The sequence below is a fragment of the Orbicella franksi genome, chromosome 2 (genome assembly GCF_964199315.1).
Source record: "Orbicella franksi chromosome 2, jaOrbFran1.1, whole genome shotgun sequence".
NCBI lineage: Eukaryota > Metazoa > Cnidaria > Anthozoa > Scleractinia > Merulinidae > Orbicella > Orbicella franksi.
Genome location: NC_138146.1, coordinates 22,617,624 through 22,643,850, shown reverse-complemented (window position 1 = coordinate 22,643,850; position 26,227 = coordinate 22,617,624). Strand labels below are relative to the sequence as shown.

The window sequence follows — 26,227 nt, the reverse complement described above, 5'->3', positions numbered from 1 at the left end:
CCACACTTTGCGTGGACCACTAGCAACAGCATAATCGTAAAGAGGTATTGAAAAGAAATTTTAAGAAAGAACTTCAAGAGCCAAGTGTAATTTCAAAGAATAAGCGTTTATTCCAGCTATGCTGGGTTGAAAAGCCACTTAAAAATATTGCAACCTGAGAGGTCTGTATAAGATATTTAGCATGGATCGTATACTTAACAACGTAAGTGAGAGCTGTCAATTAAAGAGCACCTTTAAAATTACCGAGAATGCAAAGAGTAATTAAAACCGAATATAGCGATTTAATATCGACTTTACAGCCAGCAATATTCATATATTTCCTTCACTTTACATCCCTCATTGCAACATTCTTCACGATAGTCTGTACTTTGCCTCCTTTCGTCAACATCGGTTGGGTCTCTTTTTGATAATTTCGTCAGAAAACTCTTGGCTTCTGTCTCCGATTTCACCAAGGCTGAAAAAAAGAAACAATATAAAAACGTAATGCCTTGTAATCAATCAATTAATTAATCCACCAAATCAGCTAGTCAATTAAACTAGTCAGACGGTCAGACAGGCATTTTGTCAATCAGTCAATCAATCAATAATTATTGAATAAGCTATAATCACAGTGTCCAGTCAGGCAGAGTCATTAATCGACTGAAAAAAAACCTTGACCTGGAGCGAAAGCAATGATTGCAGCTAGTGAAGATGATGAAAAAAACCCAGCCAGCTGGTCTGATTTCAGATTGGAACTTAATTCTTCAAAGGCTTGTGCTCGCCGACTTTAACCCAGTCCGGTCAAGATTGACACGGCGAAGTTGAGCAAAACCATGTAAGAGAGGATGGTCTCTGATCTTAGCAAGACTTTCTGCTGGTTGGAAGAAGGTTCATCACAGTGTGCTTGCTGGTGTCGACTGACTATTATCATAGCAAGAATAGACAGTGAAAAGACTTGCAGCGTTGACCCTTCTACTGACTGTGCAGCAAATGGATAATTCTAAAGTCTGGATGGGGAGAGGGTGAGGAATGAATGTTATAATAATGTTAGCCTTTAGTTTATATCTGGTTGTTCACTTGGTACAAACAGCATCTTTTTATCATAAAGTTGGTTTCAGCCATTTTGTTACTGTCCAATCACCTCACATGACTACCATTCTTTAATTCCCCAACATTTTGATCGAAAACTGCGTGAATTGGAGGCACTGAACACCAAAGGCCGAACCTATGGCTATACCAGCCTTTCTCTTGTACCGTGACAAAACTAATGTTCTGACCTAAAAAGATTGAGCTTGAACGGAGAGTTTTTTAAAGGGGAGGGAGGGGAGGGGGCTTGTGCTCAAAGGAAAATGTACACCTAAAACCAGGCCTTAGATTTCAGCCTTAAAGATTTCATGGATTCTCAAAGTGTTATGAGAACTAGATAGAGACTTCCCGGATCTCCTCATTTGGCTTATTTCTCACCTTCTCTTCTTATACCTCGCTTGCGTGCTAAGTTTGCACAATAAAAGTTCAGAATCCTCCGAAACGTAGATGGTGTCACGCACAGTTTGAGGTCATAGTCCTTGGCTGAAAGCGTTTGCATAGAAAGAACAGCGATGGACACAAATAGAAGAAATTTGAGACAGCGCGACATAATTCTGAAAACAGAAAATAAAACGTTAGAGCAAAATGAGTGGCACAAAATGAAAGCCTCAATATTGAGAATTGAAACAATATAACGATTTTCAAAAATGGTTTTCTTACAATTACTAATAGTGTTAGAATTCCGCGCAATGCAAACAAGTCACAAAAAAGAGCAAAGAGAAAATGTGATATGAGCAGGTGGCACCATCCACTTGACCACGGTGTTGACAATGGAAATTAATCTTGGTGAACTTTTCTTTTTATAAGAATAAAGCTAAAAGCTTTTTTCTTATTAATTTAAGAAAACTTACCTAGATATAGCTCTACTAGACCAGAGTCAAGATTATGTGGTGTAAAAGAGAAAAACAGAATGAGAAGTGTTTCCCATTTTATTGTACATTATTTAAAGAGACCAGGAAAATAATTTAATTAAATTTAACCGTGTTAAGCTGAAAACGTAAACGACCCAGTTTGAATTGCTTATAGCCTCGTCCACATCTACGCCGGAGAAATTTGAAAAAGGCGCTTTCACTCTGGAAACGCATCAAATGCTTTCCGTCCACACACTACGCCACAAACGCAGCAATAACCGGCCATTTTGGATTTGTGTTTGAGGAAAACTCGGGGGCAGGGAAATCACATGATTTTCATGGTCTCATCGTTTTCAAATACCTCCGTTTTTAAAATGTTTTCGTCCGCACTAAAACGCAAAGCTGGCGTTTCAAATTCTTCCGGTTTCGAAAAGCTTTGTTTTCTTGACGGATTATTGTGGACTGAAGGCCAAACCCGCTTAGAAATGAACGTTTTCAAATTCCTTCGGCGTAGTGTGGCCTGGGTCTAAGTTCGAACGCAGTTACCTTTCTTAACTTGATGCAGAATTCAAATCAAAATTGACGACTGTTTTTTTCAGTTTCCCTAGCTGACCTGTCCTGTCATTATTTCTATGCAAGGTCTTATCAACTTTTTCGCTGGCAGATTTATCTTATCAAATTGAATCCACGAATTCAATTGATTGTTTCATATCTGTCACTTTCAAAGTTTGGTTGAGATATGATAAAAGTTTACAGTCTAGATGTCGGCAGTTATTACCGCAACAGCTCAAAGTTAGCCAAGGGTTAGGCCGGATACCAATTTAAATCTCATACCTCGAATGCACACGAAATTGACTATTATGGCCAAAGCAGAATCTGTTTACCTTTCCTCGAAATTAACTGAAGCTAACTGGTTTTTTTGTCACAGAGGAGAAATACGGCTTCTAGCATTTTCGGAACTGAAGCAACCAAGCGGGAATAAGGTATACTAGTAAAAGGGAACCCTGATTCTTCACGAAGCAAGACCGAAGGTCGAGCGTATGATTGTTTTTTGTTTCTTTGCTTTTTTTTTTCCTTTTTAGTTCTTCGACCTGACAGCTTCGGCAGACTCCCATGTTCAAGCGGAAACGGAGAAGGTTTAAAGAAAAAGGAAGGAAAGAAGGTTTTAAGAAAATTTAAATTAAAGCGTTAAACAAGACCAGTCTAAGTGTGGCGAAAGATTTATGTGACACAAAAAAGGTATTATTCTAAAATAAGAATTATAGATACTATGACGTAAAAAAAGAAACGATGATCGTCATCTCTTGCGTCAAAACATTGTCATCGAATGTTTCATCTATGAAGAAAATTTTATAGTTGAAAGTAAACCATCAACAAAGTACAAAGGCTCGTGAAACCATAAAATATACCATAGTGGATAAATACATATGAAATCACACTCGAAATAAGAGGAAATCTTCAATTTACTTTCCCCCTACAGATGACGACCAACCCCTTCCCTTTCAAATTGGAAGATTCTCTCTTCGAGACGGGGACTAGACCGCCGACAGAACGACGCATATTACTAAAGGTACACACGCTGTTTCGCGATCACAAAGTCGTCGACAAAATGTCGCCGGCAGAATACAGGCAGAAACTGAAGAGCAGCCAGAATAAATAAGTGTTTCTATTGATTGAAGAACCTTTTGACCGCGAACGATCTGGGAATGAAAGCGGCCATGATTGAAATGGGGTGTCATTGTTGTATATATGTTTTATGAGTTAGTCAAACGGTCCAACACGATTCTTCGTGTTAATATATAGAACTATTTCAACCCCGACAGAAGTTCAGAGGAATCAATAAAAATGCCCACGGTATGCTAAATCAGATTTAATTTCGAACTAATTCAAATGCTATTCGGCACGCCTTCCTTTCAACATCTTTCAATAATCACATGGGACGGATGTCGAAACAGATGTTTAACCATTTGACACCTTGATTCCTAAAATCACTGAGAATTCATAAGACTTACAAATGCTGTCAGAGTGGATTATCTACGACTAAATCGATATTATCCGCGACTTCTACAGAAGCCATAAGCTCGAGGAGAGATCGTATCCCATGATCCAAAAGTTCATCAAAATGCAGAACGAAATTTGTTGGCTAAAACCAGGATAAGTCACGCATGTTAATCTAACTTTAATATTTATTTTTTTAAGTTTCGAAAACAGGATTTGCTGACAATCCCAGCTCTTTTAAAGAAACTTAGAAAACGCCTTAGTTTTGTCGTGGCCCATACTGTTTAGCATGTTTTGCCAGATTTTTTTTTTCTTTTTTTTTTCCATTCTTGACTGCTTAACGCGATCAAGTACTCAGTGCTTTTTCTCGACTCCCAACAGAGAGTGTTTTACGAAGCGAAGCGGAAAGCAGCTTGCTAGCTGCCAACACAATACTCAGCATGTTACAAAAAAAAATTTATGTCGTCGCCTTTTGAATTTTCTGAAAAGTTTTACCGGGCCATACAGTTACTTGGCCATTGAATATATGTTGACCAATTTTAAACAAAGGATTCCAAACCGTTTAGGTTGTCTTTACTTAATGAGCACTAACAGTTCTGGCGTCAAAACGTTCTCCCATCAGAGACTAATTTATTAGGTAAACGAACAAGGAGACTTATCCAACTAAAAGATGCCACAAAGGACATTTTCTACATAACTCCCATATTCATGGGTCTCGTATAACAATATTCCAGTAAAGTCGCTCTCGGTTACAAAAACAGTCCGCTATTCGATTAAACTGACATAAATAAAAAAAAAAAACAGTTAAACGGAATTCAACCGTGCGCTGTAAACAATATATCGTTCTGCTTTACAAAACAATGCCAAACGCGATGTAGAGGAACCGATTTAAGTGCCACATTGAAAAAGAAAAGATATCTTTTGTCTTCGAACAATCAACAAGTTTTTAGTTTCTCCGTTTTTCGAATTTTGCCTCGAAGCTTGTTTCAACCCCTTTCCGATAATAAAATGACCAGTATTTGCTTCTTAAGACAACTACATCATGCCGGCTTTCTGTAAAAGCTTGTCTCTTTTGAAGCGAGGCGCCAACTTCACTTAATTTGGGAAGTGTAAAACAAAAGAAAAACGAGTGTTAGTAAAATGAAGAAGCACAATAGTCAACTGAATTTAAACAAATGAGAAACATTCAAATTAACTAGTCGCACGCGAAAAATTTAGTAGAGCTGTGCTTTGCTCCTGAAAGAACTCTTCAACAGTAGCCAAGATTAACGACGAACGATTCAACAAGACATAAATTACTGAGTGAATTATACCTGTCAAAAATCCTAAAACGAATTTGCAATACAGCCTGCATACTGCACAGCCCATGTATGTAACTGATATACACAAGACGTCCAGTAAAAAATGTAAATTTCACCTCTAACTTTATAGCAGTAACCTAGCAGTCAATAATCTTACCGTTTCAAATCTCAGTGCAAATATGGCTTTTGAGAAAATGAGCTTTGCTCTCCTCGTAAGTACGTCTCCTCGTTTGAAGGGTGATTACAGTGCAACTGAAAATCCGTTCCGAAGGGTGAATATATTTTTTTGACCCGAAGGTTCATAAGTGTCTTAATTCTGTTCGAACAATGCCAGTTACGTTGCGTTGTCATGGAGACAAAGGGCGGGCTTTGTACGTACAAGTCCAAAATTTGGAAAGGGATTAAATTAAATATCTAACGATCCTTTTTAGACGACTCCGGGCAGTCTTCTGTCAACAGACGCATTGTGTATTTTTATGAAACAAATATTAATTTACGTTTACGTCGCGTGGTTCCGTTGTTACCTCTACGTTAGAAAAGCGTCGGCTGGCATTTATTTTTTCCGTTCAGGAAGCTAGGGCTGGACAGGTTGCAAGCAAAGATTTTGTGGTCACCAAGCTAGACACGGATCATTAGATTAATTAGTAACGAAATCGTTAATAAAACAGCATTGCTAATGACTAAGCGTGATATTAAATTTTATAACTGATGTATTTCATTAGATTATGGAAATAGTTGTTATGAGATTCTTAACGACTTCTTTGTTATAAGGCGCAAACCCTTGGCATCTGCCCTCAAAGTTAGCGACTTTCCGTTTCTTACAATTAAATTTCTTTGTTTAGAATTTGAGTGTGAAATGGTTTACGTCTAAGAGAAAACGATCACAATACTTAATGAAAATTTTGAGTCAAAATAAAAAAAATCAAAGTGAAACTCCTCTCTTTTTAGAAACAAGCTGTTTTTGGAAAATGACTGCGCTCCGCATTATTGGATGAACTCTTATCGCTGTGAGATGTCGCTCGTGTAATAGATGAAGACAATTTTTGTTCATTTATTAAAAAGGATTTGTTTGTAAACCGACATCAAGAATTGGATTAATTTAGAGCTAAAGGGATTATAAAATGTTCAGGTAAAAATAAAACAAGACAAAGTCTAAAAACTTTTTAACAATTCTTGTTTTCGTCTTTTTCCCTTCTTCACATATTAAATGTTATAGAACGGTAATGATGGGCGCAGATAGGCGTAGTCTCATTCTAGAACCAGAACATAGACATTTTTGTGATCGAAACAAGAGTTGTCATTATTTCTAAAAAAAAGAAAAAAACGTTTTACTAATCATCATTTTTTTAAAGACCTGATCATTAAGATATTTATTGTTGCCCACAAAAACTCTAAACATTAAAATAGTCCATGTTTTTAAAACACATTTCTGCCTGGTCTCAGTATTTGGTCGCCAGTGGAAGCTTTGATCAAAAAATTCAATTTTGGTTGGTTACATTTCCACATTGATTTCTGGAGGGAACATATGGGTCAGTCCTAAATAAATCGAATAAAACCATGTCTTACAGATTCAGCAAGGATATCTGCCGAGGGCTTTACCTCTGGCCCGGCCTATCATGCCCAGAATGGTAAATGTTACATTTCCTCTGCAACGACTTGCGAGTCGGTTATGACTTTAGGGAACATGAACAAGATAGTTGGACGGCGAAAAGAGCAAGTTGCAATGTGTATGTAAGGATGGGGATAGCGCGATTTTCAGTAATCATTTAGTCTATTACTGATCGTTTTACCTGACCCACTTATTTTGAAAAGGTTCTACTTAGAAATATGTTTCTCAAAAAAAGTATGAAGCTTAATTCCTATATTTTATTTCCGATTACAAGGCGTGATCAAATGTGACGATCAGAGTGGGACTGCTGTTTTTAGACGATATAAATACTATAGTTCTCATATCTTTCTTGGCCGTTTCAGAACCATTTCCAGCCTCTCCCTGTATATTAACATATAGATCAAACATGCACGTTCGCCGTCGCCCCATGCCGCTCAAAACCCGGAACGCGAGCCCTGTACTTCACGGAAGAAATCACTTCCTTTATTACAGGAAAATTACGCTCCATAACTTATGTATTGCAATTAGGAGGGAAACGAAACGAAATCTGGCGTAAGTCTTATCTCGCGGTCGCTTGTGGTGCCCTTAGTGGAGACAATATGGCTCTTATTTCTTGTTGTGTCCCCAGGAACAACCCCCAGGCGACTATGAGACTCACCCCAGATTTTATCTCAGTTCTAAATAGGCGAATGTTGCTTGCAGTTTTAGATTTCCGGCATGGGCCCTTCTGGATATCAGCCAGATTGTTGAATGGACCACCGCCCCTGGCTAAATAAAGAGTTTTGCTCTTGCGTCGATAATTTTGACTCAAAATTCTGAATCCCTTCCTAAAATGAGTTTTCTTTGTCTGGCAAACTTAACATTTAGAGCCTGTTTTCAGCAACGAAGTCTCTAACGAAAACAGCGAAATCGAGAGGAGAATGGTGAGTGGTCAAGTTTTTCCCCTCGTAGCATCGTCGCTCGCGAAAATTTCCTCGTGGCCTAGAACAGCTCGCAAATCCCGCAGCCGAAAAAGAATACTTTCTCGCGAAATCATGCCAGGTACACCGGCTATCAGGCATGTAAAGATTCCATTCTTTCCCCGAAGTATCATTTTTGTATTCCACAAATCGAAAGATCTGACTCTGTACTGGTTTGTTCTGCATTCGGTTTCTGTTGTGAATACGGAAGGTTGTTTTCTTTGCGCCATTCGCGAAAATTGTATTTATCAGGAAATATTACCATTTATTATAATTATAAGGGTCAGTTTACATGGTCCGAGATATCGGGTGAAACGTCGTCCCCGTTAGTAGAGTTATCTTCGAGGAATCTGACGTTTACCGAGTTTTTATATGAAAAAAGGTTGTCCCCGTTGACCATGCCAAAAATGAACCTTCCCGGTGTGTAGGTCTGTGTACGCTGTATGGTCCTGTATGTCCCGACCAAGCCCTGGTGGGCGAGTCAAACACTGATCCAAAGTGTTGACATGGAAACAGGTGCAAACACCCCTCAGGGTCCCCCAACCTTTAAACAGTTACCCTCCACCTAGAATCACACAGACATCAGAGTTAACATTGTGATTTCTCATGTGTAAACCGTTCGCTTTTATTTATAAAGAAATGTATGAAAAGTTCTTTTGCCTGGCGCGGGATGGCGAACCTTCGACCAGGAACAATTTTCACTTTCCAACAGGCATGATCGTGTCAGTACAACATACACTTGATTTAAAACACGGTAGAAACATCAGTTACAAGAATGAGATTTTAAAAAAAACTGATTTGTATGTTTGCTGTTGGAGTACGAGGAGGACATTAAGCGATTGATCTCGTTTTTAAAGTTAATAAAAGGTCTAATGGCTCTGAGGTTAGACGGAAAGCTATTCCACAAATGTGCCCCACGGTAGCAGAAACTATGTTTCAAAAACTCGGTACGGGGCTTGGGCAGAGCTAATCTGTCTTCAATATTTCCGAGTCCATAGTCCGTGCTGGAGGGTTCAAAAAGGCCTTTCAGGTACTCCGGAATCTGATCATTTATAGTTTTTAACACTAATTTCAATTTTTACTTTTTCCTTCTGATATGGAGATAAAGAAGAGATATGACAATAAACATATATAAGCACTAATTTCCTATCTAATAAGATAAATAAAAGTTGCTGCTTTGGAAAGAGCGCGTGTTCGTCAAGAGTGACAGAATGATGGAATGAGACAAAACTGGAATAAACTCCGGCATTTTGTTTCCTCAAACTGATGCAGTGTTTATTCCATTCTAGTTATTATGCATGAGCGACTCCGGTGGTAGTGGGGGAGGGGGCAAAATTTTAACTTGAACCTATGGTAGGCTTGACGGAACAGCTTCATTACCTGGGTAGCAGAATGGCATTGATTTCTACGAATACATAACAGACGCAATCGTGAATCACACACTTTAATAATCACAAGTTTGGGATGAACATATATTTCTACTCTTGTCAGACGTTATTCTTAGACAATGTTCTCTCCCATTGAAATAAATTTTACAAAATCCTAATATAAACCTTTTAAAATTGTCCTTTAATTCTTAAATGATGGTAAGCAGTGTTCCATAATTTCTTCTCGTCTGCAACAGCCTTCTAAACAACATTCTTCCATAAATAATACGTAATTTATAACATATTTTTCAGCAGATCTCCGTAAAAAACTTCGGGCTTCTTCAGGTGATTGTAAGAAATTTTCATCTGCGAAAATAATGGAAGAAAAAAAGAATGAACAATTTTAGAGATTGGTGCCCGTTTCAGATAGTAGGGAGTTTACGAAACCACGACGGCAACGGCAACGGGAACGTCACTGAACAAAAGAATTAATGAGCAGAACAATGGCTGTACACATGCGTTATAATTCTTGGTACATTTCTTTGCCGTCCTTTGCAAGACAACAACGTGAAATGACCAAATTTTGCGTTGTCTGGAGAACGTGAACCACGACGGCTAATATTTTAAATTTTTATTTCAAATTTATCGCTGTGTTCCGGATTTAGATTTGCAATAGTTTTGACAGTGATGAGCAAACTAAATGACTTAAGAGCATCGCGAGATTTGTAGGTAAAATATAAATCCATTTTTTAATCGACGTTGTCCTCGGCGTCCCCGTCGTGGTTTCGTAAACTCCCTATTAAATTAGTTTAAACACAATAACGAATAAGAAAAATGTTGCTAACTTTTGTTTAATAACACACACACAAAAAATACGATCAAGACCAAACTGTGGCTTGCCATCTGAGGAAGAGTGCAGGACCTAATAAAGCTCAACAATCCATTAAAGTCGGTTCTAAGAAGGGGCTTATTATTTCGGACGACTAAGTGTCAAGGATATCATAAACGCTTTTACGTTAATTTCAGTGCAGTTTTCAATTCAGTATCGTCAAAGTTTTCACTCTGGCCAATCATAAAGTACACAGACAATCCAGTGAACCAATCAAAGCTCAAAGTAAATAAGTGTAGCTGACAAAGCGCGGGAAAACGCGTGGTGCTGAACCACGATTGGTTTTGCTTTTACTTCTGATTGGATGAAAGAATACCGGGAGTTTTGGTTTTTTAATTAGTAATACAAAACCAATTATTTTTCGGGACTAACGTGAATCGAGTAATGAACCTACCTGATTGTGCTTGGGCTCGTTTCCTTCTCTTCACGCAGTTTCGATTCAGTAGTGAGTCGATATGTGATCGAGTCATGTAACACATGTTGAAATGGTGATTATTTCTCCCGCACTGCTTGGCATAAGAACCGGCTACAAATGATGTTTCATCACAAAACAGAACTACTAGAGATAACAATGCTGGTGTAAGGCAGACGAACCTCCTAAAAAAACGTCAAAGGAAGGGATAAACTGTTTTTATAAAGCGTTCAATTCAATTTCTAAATGCAGAATAGGCCACTTTCGATATATCAATATTCTAACATGGCTCCGAGGCTTTCGGTCAAAATGGTAAATTTTTAAAGTTTCTTTTGTCTTTCAATTCCCAAAAAAGACTTGTATACAAAGAAACACCACCAAAAATAGAAGTTTGTCCTGAAAGCCTCGGAGCCATGTTAGAATATTGATACATCGAACGTAGCCTATCAGGGAAAAATTAAAAAATAAAAATGGTTGCCTGGGGCTACTGCACAGTTTGTGATCAGTGAATCAAATCGCTGAGGACGCCTGGGACCAAGACTATGTAAACCGCAGTTTTCAAAGAGTAGTTGCTAAGCAATATGACTTGTCGTGATGACGTGCTCGCATGCGCTCGTGTACTCGTGCTATTATTTGATTGGACGAAGTTAATTGGTTTCGTTCTTTTGAATTGTCCTATAGTGTTTTTTTGTTAAGGAAGCTATTTTTGAAATTTTGTACAAACCGAACCTCCTTGGAGATGCATTGTACTCTGATAAGCTATGACTAATTTCGCACGAGCTGCAGAATTAGAGTCGGTAAAACAACCATATGATAAATGGAAACACTAATTTCCGAAGCTAAGACAAAATGCTACGGAAACTACAATAATTAAATGTAAACCTTTACTTATCACGTAAACACAGAGAAAGATTACTCGGAGGCAGTTCCCTTCATGCTGAACTTACTGTGAGTAGCGTGTTTCTTAAATGCCCAGAAAAAAAATTGCAAAAGTGCGAATATTCATGCTGAGAAAACAATTCTCTACTGGTTTACCTCTAACACTGAATCGCCAGAAATATATTCCTAAGCTACGATATACACTTTGTAAAAGCAGAAAAAAAAATTGAACCACTTACATCGTCGCTTCTTCGGAAAAATGTCGCTACAGTCACGGCTTTGGTGAACAGGAGAGAAATAAAACTGACTTTACCGTTCTACGATGAGTGATATTAATGATCACCATATAACACAAGAAGTGACAACCTTTATTGTTCAGCTGTGTCTGATAACAGAACGTATTGTCCACATGGGCGTGATAACGTATCGTAATCGCGTGTATACACCTGTTTTTAGCACGTGGGAGAAATTAAGTCGCCGCAACAAAAAAGTCTTTGATTCAAAACAAAGCGAAGCCCATATATTTTGGATAAGGAAAAGATAAAAAAGAGTAATTCAAATCATGGTTTACCCCAAAGTACGTCCGAGAAACTGTTATAGAAATAGGCTTTTACAGTTTTGTTCACATCAATTCAAAGACAAAAAGCTGAATACACATAAAGCGATCTATCTGTTGAAGTTTGCGTGGGTTTTCCTATCGATATATTTTTTTTATTGAATGGCGTCAGAGGCTTGTAAAGTAAGGCCATTACTTTTGGCGCGTTTAGTTCTTAACGATATTTTTCACTTCGTCAAATACATAAATCATTGTCACCAAATGTGTTTCTAAAATGCTTTATTTTAATAGTCAGTTTAACAATTGCAATTTGTTAGTGCACGCGAAGGTTAATTTTATCAGTGGCTCCGCCATAAGGCAGCTAAAGAGATGTGGTCTTTTAAACCGCTAACATATTGTAAGTGACTTTCTATGTGATCATGACAAGTTCACTTGCCAAAAACAAACTTGAAAAAAAATTAATAATGCTTACCTCTGGTGTTTGGCTATACTAAAATTGTCCTATCTCTACAAATCGGGCATTTACATTTGCAATGCTGCCTCGTATTATCCGCTATTAATAACTTAAAAAGGCTTCCAGCGTTGTTTTATTTTACCCTCTGCGTGCATGCTGTGTTATAAAATCCTTTAAAAGCGACTCGTTTAGATGAAAAAAGGCAATCATACCCTCCCCAAGTTTGTGGTGGTATTGTAATATCATGCACTGACAAATAAATCTATTTTTAATTGTTTTCGTGATGGACATAAATCAACGGAAATATTTTAAAAAACATTGGGCTAAAAATATCAGCCCATCACTACAAGGTGTAAATATTAGATGTTTTTTTAATTAGCTAAGCGTCATAACTTTAATTTACCAAAAGTGCATTCAATAAGTTGGTCACATTTAACTTAATTAGTTTCAGAATAACATGTTGGCGATATATCTAGCAAATAAATACGAAAGAAGCATTAATTTTTTTTCCTAACTTCAACTTAGTAAGACTTAGAAAAATATTCTGATTTCAGACATGGCCTGAATTCAAGGCCATCTAAAACATATTCACACATTGCTTAGTCCCTCGAGCGTTCTATACGCTGCTTTAGATGATAAACCTTTTTCAGCTGTCATAATTAGTAAACGCTGTCATAATTATGATAATTATCATAATTACCAACCCCGCTTACATTAAACTGGCGTTCTTTATCGAGTACAGTTTTTTCACCTCTGATAGCACCTGCAATTTTAACAACTGAGCGATTTTTTGAGTAAGGAACTTAGAAACGAGTAACGTATAAATAAGTAACATCTAAACCTGAAGCCGAGGCTGGTCTGGCCAGCCAATATTGTATAAATATACGACTGTGTCAGCCTTGCAGTAGTCTTTGACTTCTCATCGTTTTATATAAAGAAAATCGATTTTTTTCAGGAGAGTATGTATTACCGAAACGCCGTTAGAGTAGCTAAAAAAGAAGCTCCGAAAATAATTCAAATTCAAGAGTTTTTTGACTTGTTTGCTAATGCAGGCATGAAATTGGAAGCTAAAAGATCAAGCTGCCTCTTAGTGTAATGTTTTTTTCCGTTTTGGCAAATTACTCTTTAGCACCGTAATAGGCACTTTTTAATTATCTAAACAAAGCCGATTTTCTGGCTTGACTGGCGGCAAGTTAGTCTTCGCAAAGATGTCCATTATTTTCTTCAATTCCTCGGTTGCTTGTCCAGCGCAGCAAGTAAAATAGAGTATCTGGATGCAGACCACTGGCGTATCGCGCGTATTTCATGAATCAACTTGTGTTTTCAGTAGAAATAGCTAGATTACATTTTCGGCAAAAAAAAGTCTTCGCTCGATAGTCTTGAAATAAGTAGACGTGACATTAATGTTCTTAGAAAGCAACTTTCCACTAATGCAAGGAGACGTAAATTACTCACATTACTTATGCTTCTTTACGAAATTCAGTTTCCTTCCGGATAAAAAAAAACGCGCCTTCGATCTACTAATTAGGGCTGTTTCCTACAGATTAATATCTACAAAGAAGATTAACGTTGATGGAAGACTATAAAATGGACTTTTCCGGCAATGCAGAGAACTTAAACAAAAATACACGCGCTCAAATAGCACAAAAGAAAGATCTAGACGATCAAAGAAGAGACTAGTACTGATGTAAATGATTGGAACAGAGGAAACCTATCAGACAAGCGTACAATCGAGAATAACAATATCCGAGGTGAACCAACTGTACGCTAAACAGGAACCTCTTAAGGAAGGCCTAACCCGAGCACACAACAGTTCCACTGATTGATTAGGCGGACATCAGTCCTACGAAATAACTCACATTCAAGAGCTTGACTGGTCGTTACGTGGCACGTTAATCTGTAGCACGTGACAAAAACCGATCACGTGGCATAGACGACCTCACCACGTGATGCAAGATAAAGTTGCCGCGTCTGAACTACAGCTTGTAATTGTTTTGAAGAAGGCAAAGAGAAATTCTTTGGGGGTGTCCTAAACTTCGGAGAGGAGTTGTCAATCCACATATATAATAATTAACAGCCTGACATCTACTGAAACAGCATTTTACTTTTTCTTATCAACGGTCTTTCGCAGGAATAAGGAAACACCGTCGGAACCTATTTCTTGTTCCTTTTTATCATACCACCGTATAAGGAGCGCTGACGTAGCTCTCTAGGAAGGAAGTCCCACTGGGCAGGAAGAGTCGGCATATAGCTTGACTCGAGCCAAATGTTTCCTCATCCGGCCCTCCCACCTAGTCAATAACTGCAAATCGTTAGAGCTTCACAAGTGAAGTATTATTGTGCCCTTAGGAAAGGGTTACTTTGATCCACAGATGTTGAATCAAAGGAATGAGCGACAGAAAAACTGCAACAAAGAAACGTCAAAAGCTTTAAATTTCACTTAGGTTGAAAGAAAGAAGAAAGAAAGCCTTTGGGACCAGAGCAATGTTGGAGGAAACGTTATAACTAAATAGGTGTATCTGAAATAAAAACAAAAAATTAAAAATTACTTTTTTAAGTGAAATGTATTTAGCACTGTTGTACTTTGGGGACACCGTAAATGAATAAACAAATAATGCAAATAAAACATTATTAAGAACTAATAAGAACAACTGGAACGGGCCGACCAGTTGGCTATTTGAGCCAAATTATTTACACAACGCAGTCGAGGAGTTGAACCTTGACCTCGGGACTGCCAAGGACCAATCCAGATAGCGGTTGGGTTGGTTCACTCCAGTGGCTCAGTGAACTCAGACATACTTTATCGCAAATGTCTCACGAAAACAACACAAATGAAGAGGCGTATTAAATATGTGAATGAACCGCCTTTCCTAAAACGCTGAGTCATGACCACGGTACAAGAACCACACAGTCTGTTTAAAACATGATATCGTGGGTCACAAGCAGAAGGTTATGAACATAATTCTTCATTCTAGAAACTCTGGGGAAATCGAGTACTAAGATTTGCTAGCCAACAGGGGCTATGATTGGCTAATGATCACCCTTGGAAACCTTCAACTAATCACATAGCTCCGGGTGGCTACCTAGCCGCGTATCAGAGGTCATAGTGCAGAAAGCGGTTGCTAAGTTCCCAGTTGTTTCTGGCATGGCCAGTGAAGAATAAAAGTATACTGAACTATAAGTAAGTAATCTCAACCCCGGGGGTACTTCTAGAAAAGTTGGGTGGGGGAGTGCGGCCCACTTCGCAAAACCCCTACCCTATTTATGGTCAAAATCTGCGTTTTTTGTTACCCTATTTATGACCTGACCAAAAATTCGATAGCCTATTTATAACCGTTGCGGCTGACACAGTTGCCCTAAACATAAGTTATGAAGGGCTTTTGTTGACGGTCTTATTGATAATGATGAAAACGTAGCTAGCTTCTTCTAAGAAACATACCCAATTCAAGCCTAGAGTGCTAAAACCATACCCACTTTATAACCAAAATGGCCGGCCAAAATCGATACCCTATTTATGACCAAAACGGCTGGAAAACCCTACCCTTTGGGCCGCACATACCTATATAGCCCATATAAGGGAGTACCACCACCCCCCCCCCCTGAGAATCTCACATCGTCGATGTTTCGAAACGTTTTGTGTGCGAACCTGAACACGTAACATTAAACCTGCGAGAATGATCGACTTGTTATCAATGTTCCTTTTTCAATCATTAGGGTAGTTATCTAATGGAACAAAGGGATGAAATGGAAAGCTAAAGCTTTTAACATTTGCAAATCCAAGTTGAAATCCCACCTTCAAATTCGAAGTTTTATCTCTCACTGCATAATTCATTTATTTATTGTTTATTATGGCACTTTTCTTGTATAAATTAAGGGAGTCTTTTTTTGTATCGTGGTAGGACTAACCTCGAGATATACTTTTGTAAACTTTTCTTAAGTTTGTGTCTTGAAAAAAGTGTGCATGTATGTATCTAACAAAGCTGTTACTCTCTGGAGAATTTGTTTTGTTTTGTCGGTAGCAATTCAGAGGTTGGGCAAGCTGATGTTTTGAGTGTTAGCCTTCCTTGTAGCAGAAAGTTTCCACGAAGGGCTAATCCTCAAAACGTGTCTGAGCTTTCCCCAAGAGACCATGATCTTCATTTTCTCTTGGCTTTCTTGATTCTCTACGGCGGGTAATTTACCTCTATTACCTTCAAATTGATTATTAACTTAGTGTTCGTTATAGGCATTCAAAAAGATTGTGATTAACCACGTGTTGAGTCGTTATATGCGAAACATTAATTGGAGACCTAACATATGCATATGCGTGCCGTTGATTGGCTGAATGAGTATGGAATTCTCCGTTTCATCCAAAAGATCTAGTCTTATTACTCGGGCTACCATAGGGAAGCCCGGGATTAAAAATGGGAACGGGATTTTTTTTTCTTCCTGACGCAAATCGCCCTCTGATGTCTTCTGCGCGTGCACAAGGAGTGAGAGAATATACCGCGCGTGCGCAAGGTATATCATTGATTCATTAACGTGTCACAGATTAGCTATAAACCGTAATGATTCGATTTAGCTCCATCCTTCCATTATAAAGCTCTGTCTATAGCGAAAGCATATATTAAACCCTTAAAGACATTACTACTGATTAGACGAAAGAAGTCTGCATAGCTTTTCCTCTGAACGTAATATTGAACATTATGACTATCAGAGTCCCTATTGTTAACAGTTGTGACTTAAAGTTACTGTTGTTTTTCATTTTAATATTGAATCACGTTCAGATGTATATGATTAACCCATCACCCAAAGTATTTCTAGAGCGATAAACAGCCACAAGAAAAACGGAGTTTGTATTTGTCTCAGGCACTGGCGAACTATCGCCAGATATATATCAAGTTGTTTATGTAAACCAAGTTTATTTCCATAAGAGAAGCCCGAGTACACGCAGTTATGCGTCTTGTTGAATGTGGTAAGCCGTTACGTTCGAAATAGTAAGGCAAGATCGTCAGAAAGAGTGCAGTACTTTACAATACACTCACAAGCTTCCATTTTCTTCGGATGTCAAATGTGACGATACTTTGTACTCGATTTCAATATATTTTAATTCGATCATAATTTGATAATGAGTCATAGTTAAAAAAAATATACTCAGGAAGTCCCTAGCAACAAATCTATCTGAAATGTGTTTCAAAGTCTAATTGGAAATTATCCAACTGAAGCTGACATAATTGATATGTTACATTCTAGCAGCGACTGTGACGTCATCATCTCGCGCGGTTCGTCACGAACCTCCGTTTTAACAAAATTACGGCCAAAACCATGGCTGAAAAATTACAGCAAAAATTCGAGGAACTGAAAGCTCGCTTGGATCTAGCCGAAGCTAGAAGTGAGTCTTTTAAGGAGAGCTTAAATGAAGTTAATAGTCGAATTGATAGCGCGGAAGTTACGGCTGCTTCATTGAGTCGTCATGCAACGACGACTGAAGTTGAGATGAAGAGAATCGCTTCTCGTTTGCAGGAAGTTCAAGGACAGTTGTGGTCAACGTACGAGACTTTGAGAAAGAATGCAGAAGCCATGACAAGCCTGTCTACAGAGGAAGATCAAATCAGCTCTCAGCAGGACAAATTACACGAGAAACTGAAAACTGTTAAAGAAACGGTGGCCTTAAACGAGTCCAAGTTGGATGAAGCCAGGAGAAGAATTAAATCAGTTGAGCTGCAGAAAAAACTCGCAGAGAAACGCTGCGAGCGACTAGGACAACTAGAAGGACAGCTCGCCGCCAAATTGTCAGAGGTGAACAAGAACATCGAAGAGTTGCAGTCCAATCCACGAACAGGAATGAGCGAACATGAAGAACTGGCGTTGAATGAGAAAATAAAAGATCTTAAAGACTGCTACAGAGAATCCGAGATTAAAGCAGAGCTGGCGCAAAGGAAGATTGCGGCGCTAAGTTACAAGCGTAACTCATTGGAAAAGGAATTAGAAGAGATCACAGAGAGAAAACACTGGGCACAAGATGAGCTCAACAGAGTGTCTGATGAGTTTGGTGTTCCTATATGACCATCCGGAGAAACTATAAAAAGTCACTATTTTCTCTATGTAACCTGTTATCGTATTGCACTGTTTAATGTAAAAAAAATTTGGAGGTGGTAGTAATGGCTGTTAACGTTAAAAAAAAAACACGCAGTTTAGGACAAAAGGGTCGAGTGCCATGCCGTATGAGTTCATCTTCAGCCACGATATTGAACACATTGGCAACGACCGTTACGTCACTCTTCGCTATAGGGATTTTCAGATCTCTAGTTAGCCGGGCTGCGCTATAGCCTATCAGATATCAAACTGTAAGTACGATTTGGTCTAACATTAAATCCTGTGTTTATTTCCTCTCTAAATTGTAATTGTTTTAGCTGTTGATTTTTATCTCTTCCGAAACACGCAGCTCTTGATAACTGCACCTTGCACTGAGTCGGGAATACTGGAAAAAAATGTTTACGTGGAAGACAAATCCTGCAAGTTTTTTCTTTGACAGAGAAAGGATCAGTAAGTTAACCTTTGCACTATATTATTCCTTCCCTTTTCTTGCAAAGTAGGTCGTATTGTCAGTCGTTCTGCCGCGCTCTAACCAATCAGCGCAAAGTAGCTGTTATTTTTGGCCAATCAGAAGTGATTTGATTAAACCAAAATGATCGTTATTTGGATTTCTTCACTTGTAAGCGAAAAACACCGCTAGGGATAAAATTACTAAAACAGAACATAGTGTTAAAAGTGTCGTGGTATCTCAGGCCGTTCCATGATCTCGTTTAAATATAATTAGCAACTTGTTATAGGTTGAATGTTACATTACGTATTCTGTTTGGCTCAATACATCATACACTTCAGCTGCGATAAAAAATAACAAGCCTTTAGTTCTATTTACTCTATTTGTTTCTCGACATTGTTGCCTAGTTCCTGTACGGCTTTCTCCTAGGCCCTCGCGGTCAATTGATTTCGGTGAAGTTGACCGCGGCGAAATATTGAGGCCTAGTAACTAGGCAAGACTTATTGTTTCCCCAGTTAGTACAGTAGTGCTGTAACGTATAATATCTTCACTTACATTTCGATTTCAGGAAACGGCGCTTTAATAAAAACGACGTAATGCTTTTTATAATGAGAAGTATTTCACATCGCACGACAAGTCGCCAATTTTGTTATGCAATTTGGATACAAAACAACCATTCTCCATGTTATTTTGTTTTGCTACCTTGTACCGTCCAAAATGATTAATTTGTTGTCATAACAAACTAAGGAGAAACGCAAGTAATACGCAGTATTTAGAAGAACTGATTACATGTAAGATAAACTTTGTTATCCTCTCATTCAGTTTTGCCGTTTTTCATTTTTTGTTCACAATCGTTGTCGCCATTAAGCTTCAGTCTTTAAAATCGGATCCAGTCCACAACCTGCCGCGCGTCCTAATTGATGTTTCGTCACTTGAAGTGCGCAGGTACCAGTGATAAACAGGAAAATTATAAAATGCTTTCCTTAAGAATCCTCTTCGTTCTTGCTTCGCATTTTCAAACAAACTAAACGCACCGTGTTGTTGATAAGCAGGATGTGTTTTTTTGCTTGTCTGAGTGTTCCCCTCAATCGGGTCTTAAACATATCTGTCAATCTATTTGTTTGTTATAGCGAACTAAACCTCGTCAGAAACTGATTTCGGAGAACAATATTTAGCTAGATAAACGAAGTTCTTCTCGTCTTCTGGCAATTTCACGTTACTTTCTCCCTTAAAAAGCAATCAATCTTCTCACCCATCCCGAATTTTGACTTTTCGTTTGCAAAAGAGCGGGAAATGTTTCGCGCCATTATCTCACGTACGAGGCATGTAGTGATGCGATTTACCTGGAACTTTGCCACCCTATTCTTGTCTCTGATTGGCTGGTGCAGAAGGCGTGTACGGTCAGCGCGTTAACCCGGTACAAACAATATAAATTTATCCCATGACGTCATGTGTCTTCTCTCCGGGATCAATATGGTGGAAGTGAATTTTCTTGGTAAGTTTTTAAAATCCAACTGTAATTAATTAGTCTCCTTAAATAATTTTAGCGTAGTTGTTGAAATTATTACTTCTTAAATCGACAGCGCTTTGCTCCGGAGTTCTGCGTACTTTTTGTGATACAGGTTGTCAAGTAAAAACCAAAAATCGAGGTTTCACATTTGAAGAAAAACGCACCAATCAAACACAATGGCTTAGGAGTATATTATAAGCTTTACAAAGCTAGAAAGTGTGGGACATTTCCATAAATAAGTTCAGACACTTTTTACTCTTCAGTTATATTGCTGGTTTTTAACTTAACAGAATCGTTTCAGAAGAAATCGTCCGTAAAAAGTACTGTTTTGATGGGCGGGTGGCAATCACTTTAAACAACGCAGAGAGAACGAGTTTTTCAAAAAACACGGACAAAAAATTTAAGTTTGGCTCAGTCAAATAACCGGTCAAATTTAGGTCGATCTTGTGTGCAAGAGTACCTCACTCGGTCCTTACAGACGGCTAGTATGATCGTGTTTTTCCACGTGCTCGGTTACTCTCAAAATGGTCGAGTGGATAGACAAACAAAAATTTCTTAAATTTGCTAAGATGTCACAAAAAGATATCTTTGAGTAGAAAATGGACCAGAACGAGTCTCGAAGTATATTTGTGTATTAAAATAACGTGGTTTTGTGGAAGTCTTTAAATTGATGTAAATAGAATACCACGGATAGTAATAAGAATAACGTGCATAAAAGCGTACGGTGTTTACCACTGCTTATTTTATCGATGCTTAAACAGACACGGATAAAATATTTTGCGTCTGCCGATTATATTTTAGCAGTTGCAAAAATCACAGCTTTTTTGTAACCTGGAAACCTACGATAAAGATTGAAGAACATAACTGAAATAGTACTCATTCTATTGAACTTAACGCACAGCGTGTATGGTTTTTACAAAGTTAAAGGAAGTAGTTTATAAGACGAAAATTGTTATGTTGTATTCAGATAAGTGATTGACAGGAGATAAGAACACGGGAAGACATGAGGTGCTGGTGCCTTGTGCTGTTGGCCGCATTCCTGGCTGCTGTGAAAGCTGAAGGTGAGTTCTGTACCTGCACTGAGTGATATGGTCCAAGGTGCGGACCATTAATTACTACATTCTTGTGTTTGTATTTTTAGTTTGTCCACTTGACGATGCGAATACAGTAATGTTAAAAAATAAAGTGTAGTGAAAGGAAGAGGGAGAGGGTATTTCTAAATTCTCACATAGTCGCCAAAATATATATTCTGCTCCGCAGGAGCTGTTTGACTTCTTAGCCTCGGTAGTGAACACTTCCAAAATTCCCTTATCATTGTAAAAAAACACAACCAAACACACGGGACAGGAGGATAAGGGACTGATTGTGTTCGCCACAGAGATAGGCCTGTCACCACCATGTGTTTGTCTGAAGTAGTGATATTTACCTAGGGCTAGACCATCTGACTTTTGAGGAGGCGGGGATGGGTGATTTTGAAAAATAAAAATATCCTGCAAGCGTATTCGTAACAAAACAAAGCTCATGCACGCGACCACTTCCTGAAAACCTACGCACGTTCAGTGAGCTGAAAAAAGCATGTTACGTGGAGAAAAAATATCATGAATACACACGTACCGTGAAAAAACATTTCCTTGTGCATAAAAGGCTTAAAAACCAGAAGCTTAATGTGCCTGTACCAAATCACCACCACCGCCCCCCTCTAAAGTCAAATGGTTCACCCCTTACGGCGTCTTTTTTTTAGTTCAATGGCCGGGTGGTACGTATGGCCTGCCCATGCCTGACACAGGCTGTCCATCAGACGGAATCACTGATTGGAAATCAGGCTGGACTTATCACGACACAGAGGACGACAATAATGAGAACCAGCGGTCAAACATTTTCCACATGCCCGGGAATTTCTCAGCCCATGGCATTCAACAGAAATTCTGCCTGAAAGTTGGTAACAATGGCAACACTGGCAGTGAAATTTGGCCAGAGGGAAAATACTGCCTCTACAAGAAAGGTAAGAGACCGAGAACTGCATACCACAACTATTCAATTCGGTGTGTAGGGACTGATTTTTAGAAATAACTCAGTCGAATTTGAGAAGGCTGGCAGGTAGCCAAACACAGACAGACAGACAGACAGACAAACAGAAAGCCACGCTTGCAGACGGACAGGTCGGAAGGCAGGCAAACACAGACAGACAGACAGACAGACAGAAAGCCACGCTTGCAGACGAGCAGGTCGGAATGCAGGCAAGCACAGACACACAGACAGACAGACAGACAGAGCTCCAAACAAGTGGGATAGCTATATCTAAAGAACGAATTAAGAGTTCTGTTTACTTTTTTGTTGTTGTTTCTATCTTTAGGGGTGTGTCCTAGTGGGCTTAAAGAAGGTTTCATCCGCTGGGACGATGAACAGTCAGAAATAGACTATAAAGATAAACACTTCGGAGACTTACCCGATGGAGTCTACGAAAAATCTCACACAACAATAAACTATTGCTGTAGCACAAAAGGAAATGTTAACAATCCAATCCAGCTTCCCGCGCTAAAGCCTTTCTATCTGCTCACGTACGATTCAGCGCAGTGTCAGAAAGTGGCGGGAACCAAAGTCACAAGCGAGTTTATCAAATTTGATGACGATGATCAGGGCAATACTGATGCAGCGGGCGGGTCACATCCTTATGGGCCCAGTGAGGACCCATTTAATCTTAAGATTTACTACTGCTATTACGAACCAGGTATGTATGTTGCGTGACTCAAGTAAATGGGCAGATTTCGGCAGTGATCATCATGTAAGCATTGGCCGACATTAGCAATGGATTCTTGGCTAAAGATAACAACAACAGAGTTTGATTTTATTACGCTTCATAGCTCTAAAAAGAGCGCTAAAGTAGAAGTTCGACCAACTTGCTAGAATGCTCACTCGAGAAGAGAAAAGACAGGAGCAAAGTACCAAAATTGTTGTTGGCAGGCCAGCGACTGTACCACTTTACTTCTTGATAAGGATGAAAAGTTCATTTGTTTCGAGTTTTGGACAAAGAAAAAAGCCTGATTCCTCGACAGGAGTCAAACTCATGACCTCCTAGACACTTGTTGGGACCTCTAACTACTGAACTCTTGGCGAGTCTTGGAGAGACTCTTTGGGAGTTAGGTCACTCACTAGGTTCAAATGTGACATACTTTACTTCGTGTTTGGACAGCAAGACTCAGGAATCCTTTAATAGCGCGTTTTCGAAGATTTGACAAACAACAACGTGACTGTGCGTTGGACCCAGTGTAAATAAGACTGTGAGCGTTACAGTGATCGATGTCTTTTTTGATTGCAGGACAAGAGAGTGAAGATGATTTAGGAACAGGAAAGCAAGTTAGGAGCAAGGTATGGAGCTCAGTTTATAATGTTTTTTTAAACAAAAGCTTCCATGTTGGCTTTCATAAGTGCGTTCGTGTATAACTTCATAAGATGGTTCGATGTTTCGTTTTGAAAAACCTGTGCACAAATTGTAAGAAATTGATCTGAACTTGAAACGTTTCGTCAGTTATGCTTCATAAATTTTAGGAAGTGGAAGCTGTGTTTTATTGCATTGGGACTAACACAGCGATTTCATCTTCTCAGATCCCAACAGGCAAAGCATCCAGTTCTGGCCTAGCTGTGGCCATCGGGTGTGGTGTAGCCGGCGCCATTGTGGGAACCGCCTCCATTGCGTTCGCTACCAAAAGAATCCTTGCTCACAGAGCACGCGCAGCGTATGACCTCATAGATGACCCACAGCCAGACGCGCCATGATGTCACATGACTTCATTCTCCAAATAAGGAACTAGCATTGTTCGTCGGCTCCACCCCTTTTAAGTCGAGAGCTTGTTTTTGGGAGAGAGCCAAGTCAAGAATTGTTATTTTTAACGAAATTAAATCTCACTTTGAGCTAAAACAATTAATACAGATTGTAAATTCTTGTTAGCTTTGCGAAAAACGTTTCGTACTTTATAAACAAAAACACTCAGGACAAGAGTTGAATCACTCAGAAGTAATGCCACAGACAATTTAGCCCATTATTCTTCTCGCTTTGAAATTGAATTGAACGAAGGATATGGACTTAGCGATTACTAACATGTTTTATGGTAAAAAAGAAAACAGAAACGCGCCAGTAATCCAAATCAGGCTAGGTTTAGTCAGTTATATTGTAGTTATACGTTGTACAATATTTTAGAATGTGTATTTTCTTACATGAAACGTGTTTTAACTTTCGAGACCAGCTGTTGTCTTGTCGATGTGCGTTGCTAGTCATGTAGGTGGTTAGAATGGAAAAGATAGATCTTGTGATGTTGTACAAAGCGAATCTTTTACCCATACAGTGAAATGAGCGTTTAACGTTGTAATTAGTCTGAAATCTTGACAATGGTTTAAGTTTGTAAAACAAGTGTATAGCGAACGTCGTAAATGGGAATAAATCGTACTTTTTAAAACGAAATTTCATGTTTGCTTTGTGTTTATTCGTTCCCCCTTTAATAAATATGACGATGTTTTGGAAGCTTAAGCGTGGCTTGTACTTCTCCGAACGTAAAGATGAAATGGAGGCAAGAAATGACAAAGGGGCACCTGCAGTTTAGCGTGTGGCCACACTTCCCGCCAAACGTGCATGTCCTAAAATCATCACGTGACAGCCAGTGAAAGCTCTCCTCCCCCTAGCCACGCCACATGAAGCCAGTGTTATTAGGGGTGTTGGCTTAAGAACACTGAAAACGAAATGGCATTGATGATAAATGTAAAGGGCGTTTTCTACGGGCGCGTCCGACCAGAGACAAGGAGGAATATTCTAACCCGTATATCAGGTAAAGTAAAGTATCGTTCTTTCCTAGTTAAAAGCCGGTAGTTGACAAGTTTTTCTTTGATTCGCTGGGAAGTTGACTGTGCTCTTTTAAAAAACGGCACAAAAAGGACGGTTATTTAAGTACGTGCAGTGGAAAACAGTTTCTCGCTTTGATTCAGTTTCATAAAGTGGAAAATACCGTTGCAACCCTTATTTTATCCTGTTATCTGCGTGTATAAATTCCAAGTTTGAACTTGTCCACAAACAGATTAAATACACGATTGCATATTATGAAAGTTCCATCCCACGAGCTGAAAGTGAAGCACTAAGACTTCGGTGTTCCTGGTTACTTTAATCAGTTTATCAATGTTGGAAAATTTAAACAATCTCAGTAACAACAAATTCACGAATCTATCTTGGCCACAATTTAACGAGCGGTGCACAGTACAGATTAACGAGCAAACCAAAACGATCGCTCGATTTTACAATATCACTGTTCGCTAAACTGAACAATCCAGATAACGAGCTCAGCTCGGTATCCAAATGACAAGTATGATGTGGTCCATATCAAGCTGTCCGGGTTTACCCGCCAAGCGTTGGGAGGCGTGGTTGTTGTCTTGTTCTGTGCTCTTGGTTCGGATACATTATTCTCGTAGAGCCCGTCTCCATCCACGAGCATAAATGGGGACCCGAGAAATGTTAGTGCAAAAGGCGCTGTAAGACCTTTGCATACTGCAAACTACAGACTACATTTAGGCCTAAATAGCGCTCCGGTTAGCCTGGTAATCACTAGTGTTAACCTGAGTAGCGCTCAGGTTAGCCTGTTTATGGTTAGCTCTCAATTATGGAAAAGGGACTGAAACGATATGGTCTGTCTGTAAATGTCGTGCACCGGAGCTATGGGTGAGCTGGTCAACTAGTCGAATAAGCAATACACCTGGTCGCTTCTTACTACCGAAAAAGAAGTTTTAAAAGCGCCAGCACTGATATCTCTGGCTTCTCCTCCCTCTAGGATTACGAATCATGCTTAGTCACACTTCACTGAACTGAAAAAAATCG

At 39.0% G+C, this 26,227-nt stretch overlaps 4 protein-coding genes and 1 long non-coding RNA gene across 5 annotated transcripts in view; 3 read left to right on the top strand and 2 right to left on the bottom strand.

The window, feature by feature from the left end:
• Window positions 1-146: 146 nt before the first annotated feature.
• On the bottom strand, window positions 147-5,429 carry LOC145468912 (uncharacterized). The gene is made up of 3 exons (XM_081452624.1): window positions 5,373-5,429; window positions 1,444-1,619; window positions 147-454 (listed from the first exon to the last, which is right to left on the bottom strand). Exons 2-3 carry the CDS (start codon window positions 1,613-1,615, stop codon window positions 294-296), a joined length of 333 nt encoding a protein of 110 aa, XP_081308750.1. The 5' UTR covers window positions 1,616-1,619; window positions 5,373-5,429; the 3' UTR covers window positions 147-293.
• A 1,230-nt stretch (window positions 5,430-6,659) lies between these two features.
• Window positions 6,660-11,645, bottom strand: LOC145468904 (uncharacterized). The gene is made up of 3 exons (XR_014042249.1): window positions 11,570-11,645; window positions 10,434-10,636; window positions 6,660-9,516 (listed from the first exon to the last, which is right to left on the bottom strand). It is a non-coding gene; the product is annotated as an uncharacterized LOC145468904 (long non-coding RNA).
• Window positions 11,646-17,557: 5,912 nt separating this feature from the next.
• Window positions 17,558-19,361, top strand: LOC145468896 (uncharacterized). The gene has a single exon (XM_081452609.1). The coding sequence runs from the start codon at window positions 17,645-17,647 to the stop codon at window positions 18,383-18,385; it is 741 nt and encodes a 246-aa protein (XP_081308735.1). The 5' UTR covers window positions 17,558-17,644; the 3' UTR covers window positions 18,386-19,361.
• A 975-nt stretch (window positions 19,362-20,336) lies between these two features.
• Window positions 20,337-25,463, top strand: LOC145478711 (uncharacterized). The gene is made up of 6 exons (XM_081456815.1): window positions 20,337-20,358; window positions 21,341-21,434; window positions 22,115-22,375; window positions 22,727-23,101; window positions 23,690-23,739; window positions 23,977-25,463. The coding sequence occupies exons 2-6, from the start codon at window positions 21,377-21,379 to the stop codon at window positions 24,145-24,147; spliced, it is 915 nt and encodes a 304-aa protein (XP_081312941.1). The 5' UTR covers window positions 20,337-20,358; window positions 21,341-21,376; the 3' UTR covers window positions 24,148-25,463.
• LOC145478712 (uncharacterized) overlaps window positions 25,151-26,227 on the top strand; it is a 5,029-nt gene continuing 3,952 nt past the window's right edge. The window contains exon 1 of the mRNA XM_081456817.1: window positions 25,151-25,190. The gene's annotated coding sequence lies outside the window, so the exon portion shown is untranslated. The remainder of the gene's footprint in view (window positions 25,191-26,227) is intronic.

Excerpts from the sequence above, each read along its gene's own strand:
- LOC145478711 (XM_081456815.1), top strand. The coding sequence starts at position 21,377 with ATGAGGTGCTGGTGCCTTGTGCTGTTGGCCGCATTCCTGGCTGCTGTG. Across the intron at positions 23,102-23,689 it reads CTACTGCTATTACGAACCAG|GACAAGAGAGTGAAGATGAT; the intron begins GTATGTATGTTG and ends TTTTGATTGCAG. Across the intron at positions 23,740-23,976 it reads GAAAGCAAGTTAGGAGCAAG|ATCCCAACAGGCAAAGCATC; the intron begins GTATGGAGCTCA and ends TCATCTTCTCAG.
- LOC145468896 (XM_081452609.1), top strand. The coding sequence starts at position 17,645 with ATGGCTGAAAAATTACAGCAAAAATTCGAGGAACTGAAAGCTCGCTTG.
- LOC145468912 (XM_081452624.1), bottom strand. The coding sequence starts at position 1,615 with ATGTCGCGCTGTCTCAAATTTCTTCTATTTGTGTCCATCGCTGTTCTT. Across the intron at positions 455-1,443 it reads GCGAGGTATAAGAAGAGAAG|CCTTGGTGAAATCGGAGACA; the intron begins GTGAGAAATAAG and ends TCTTTTTTTCAG.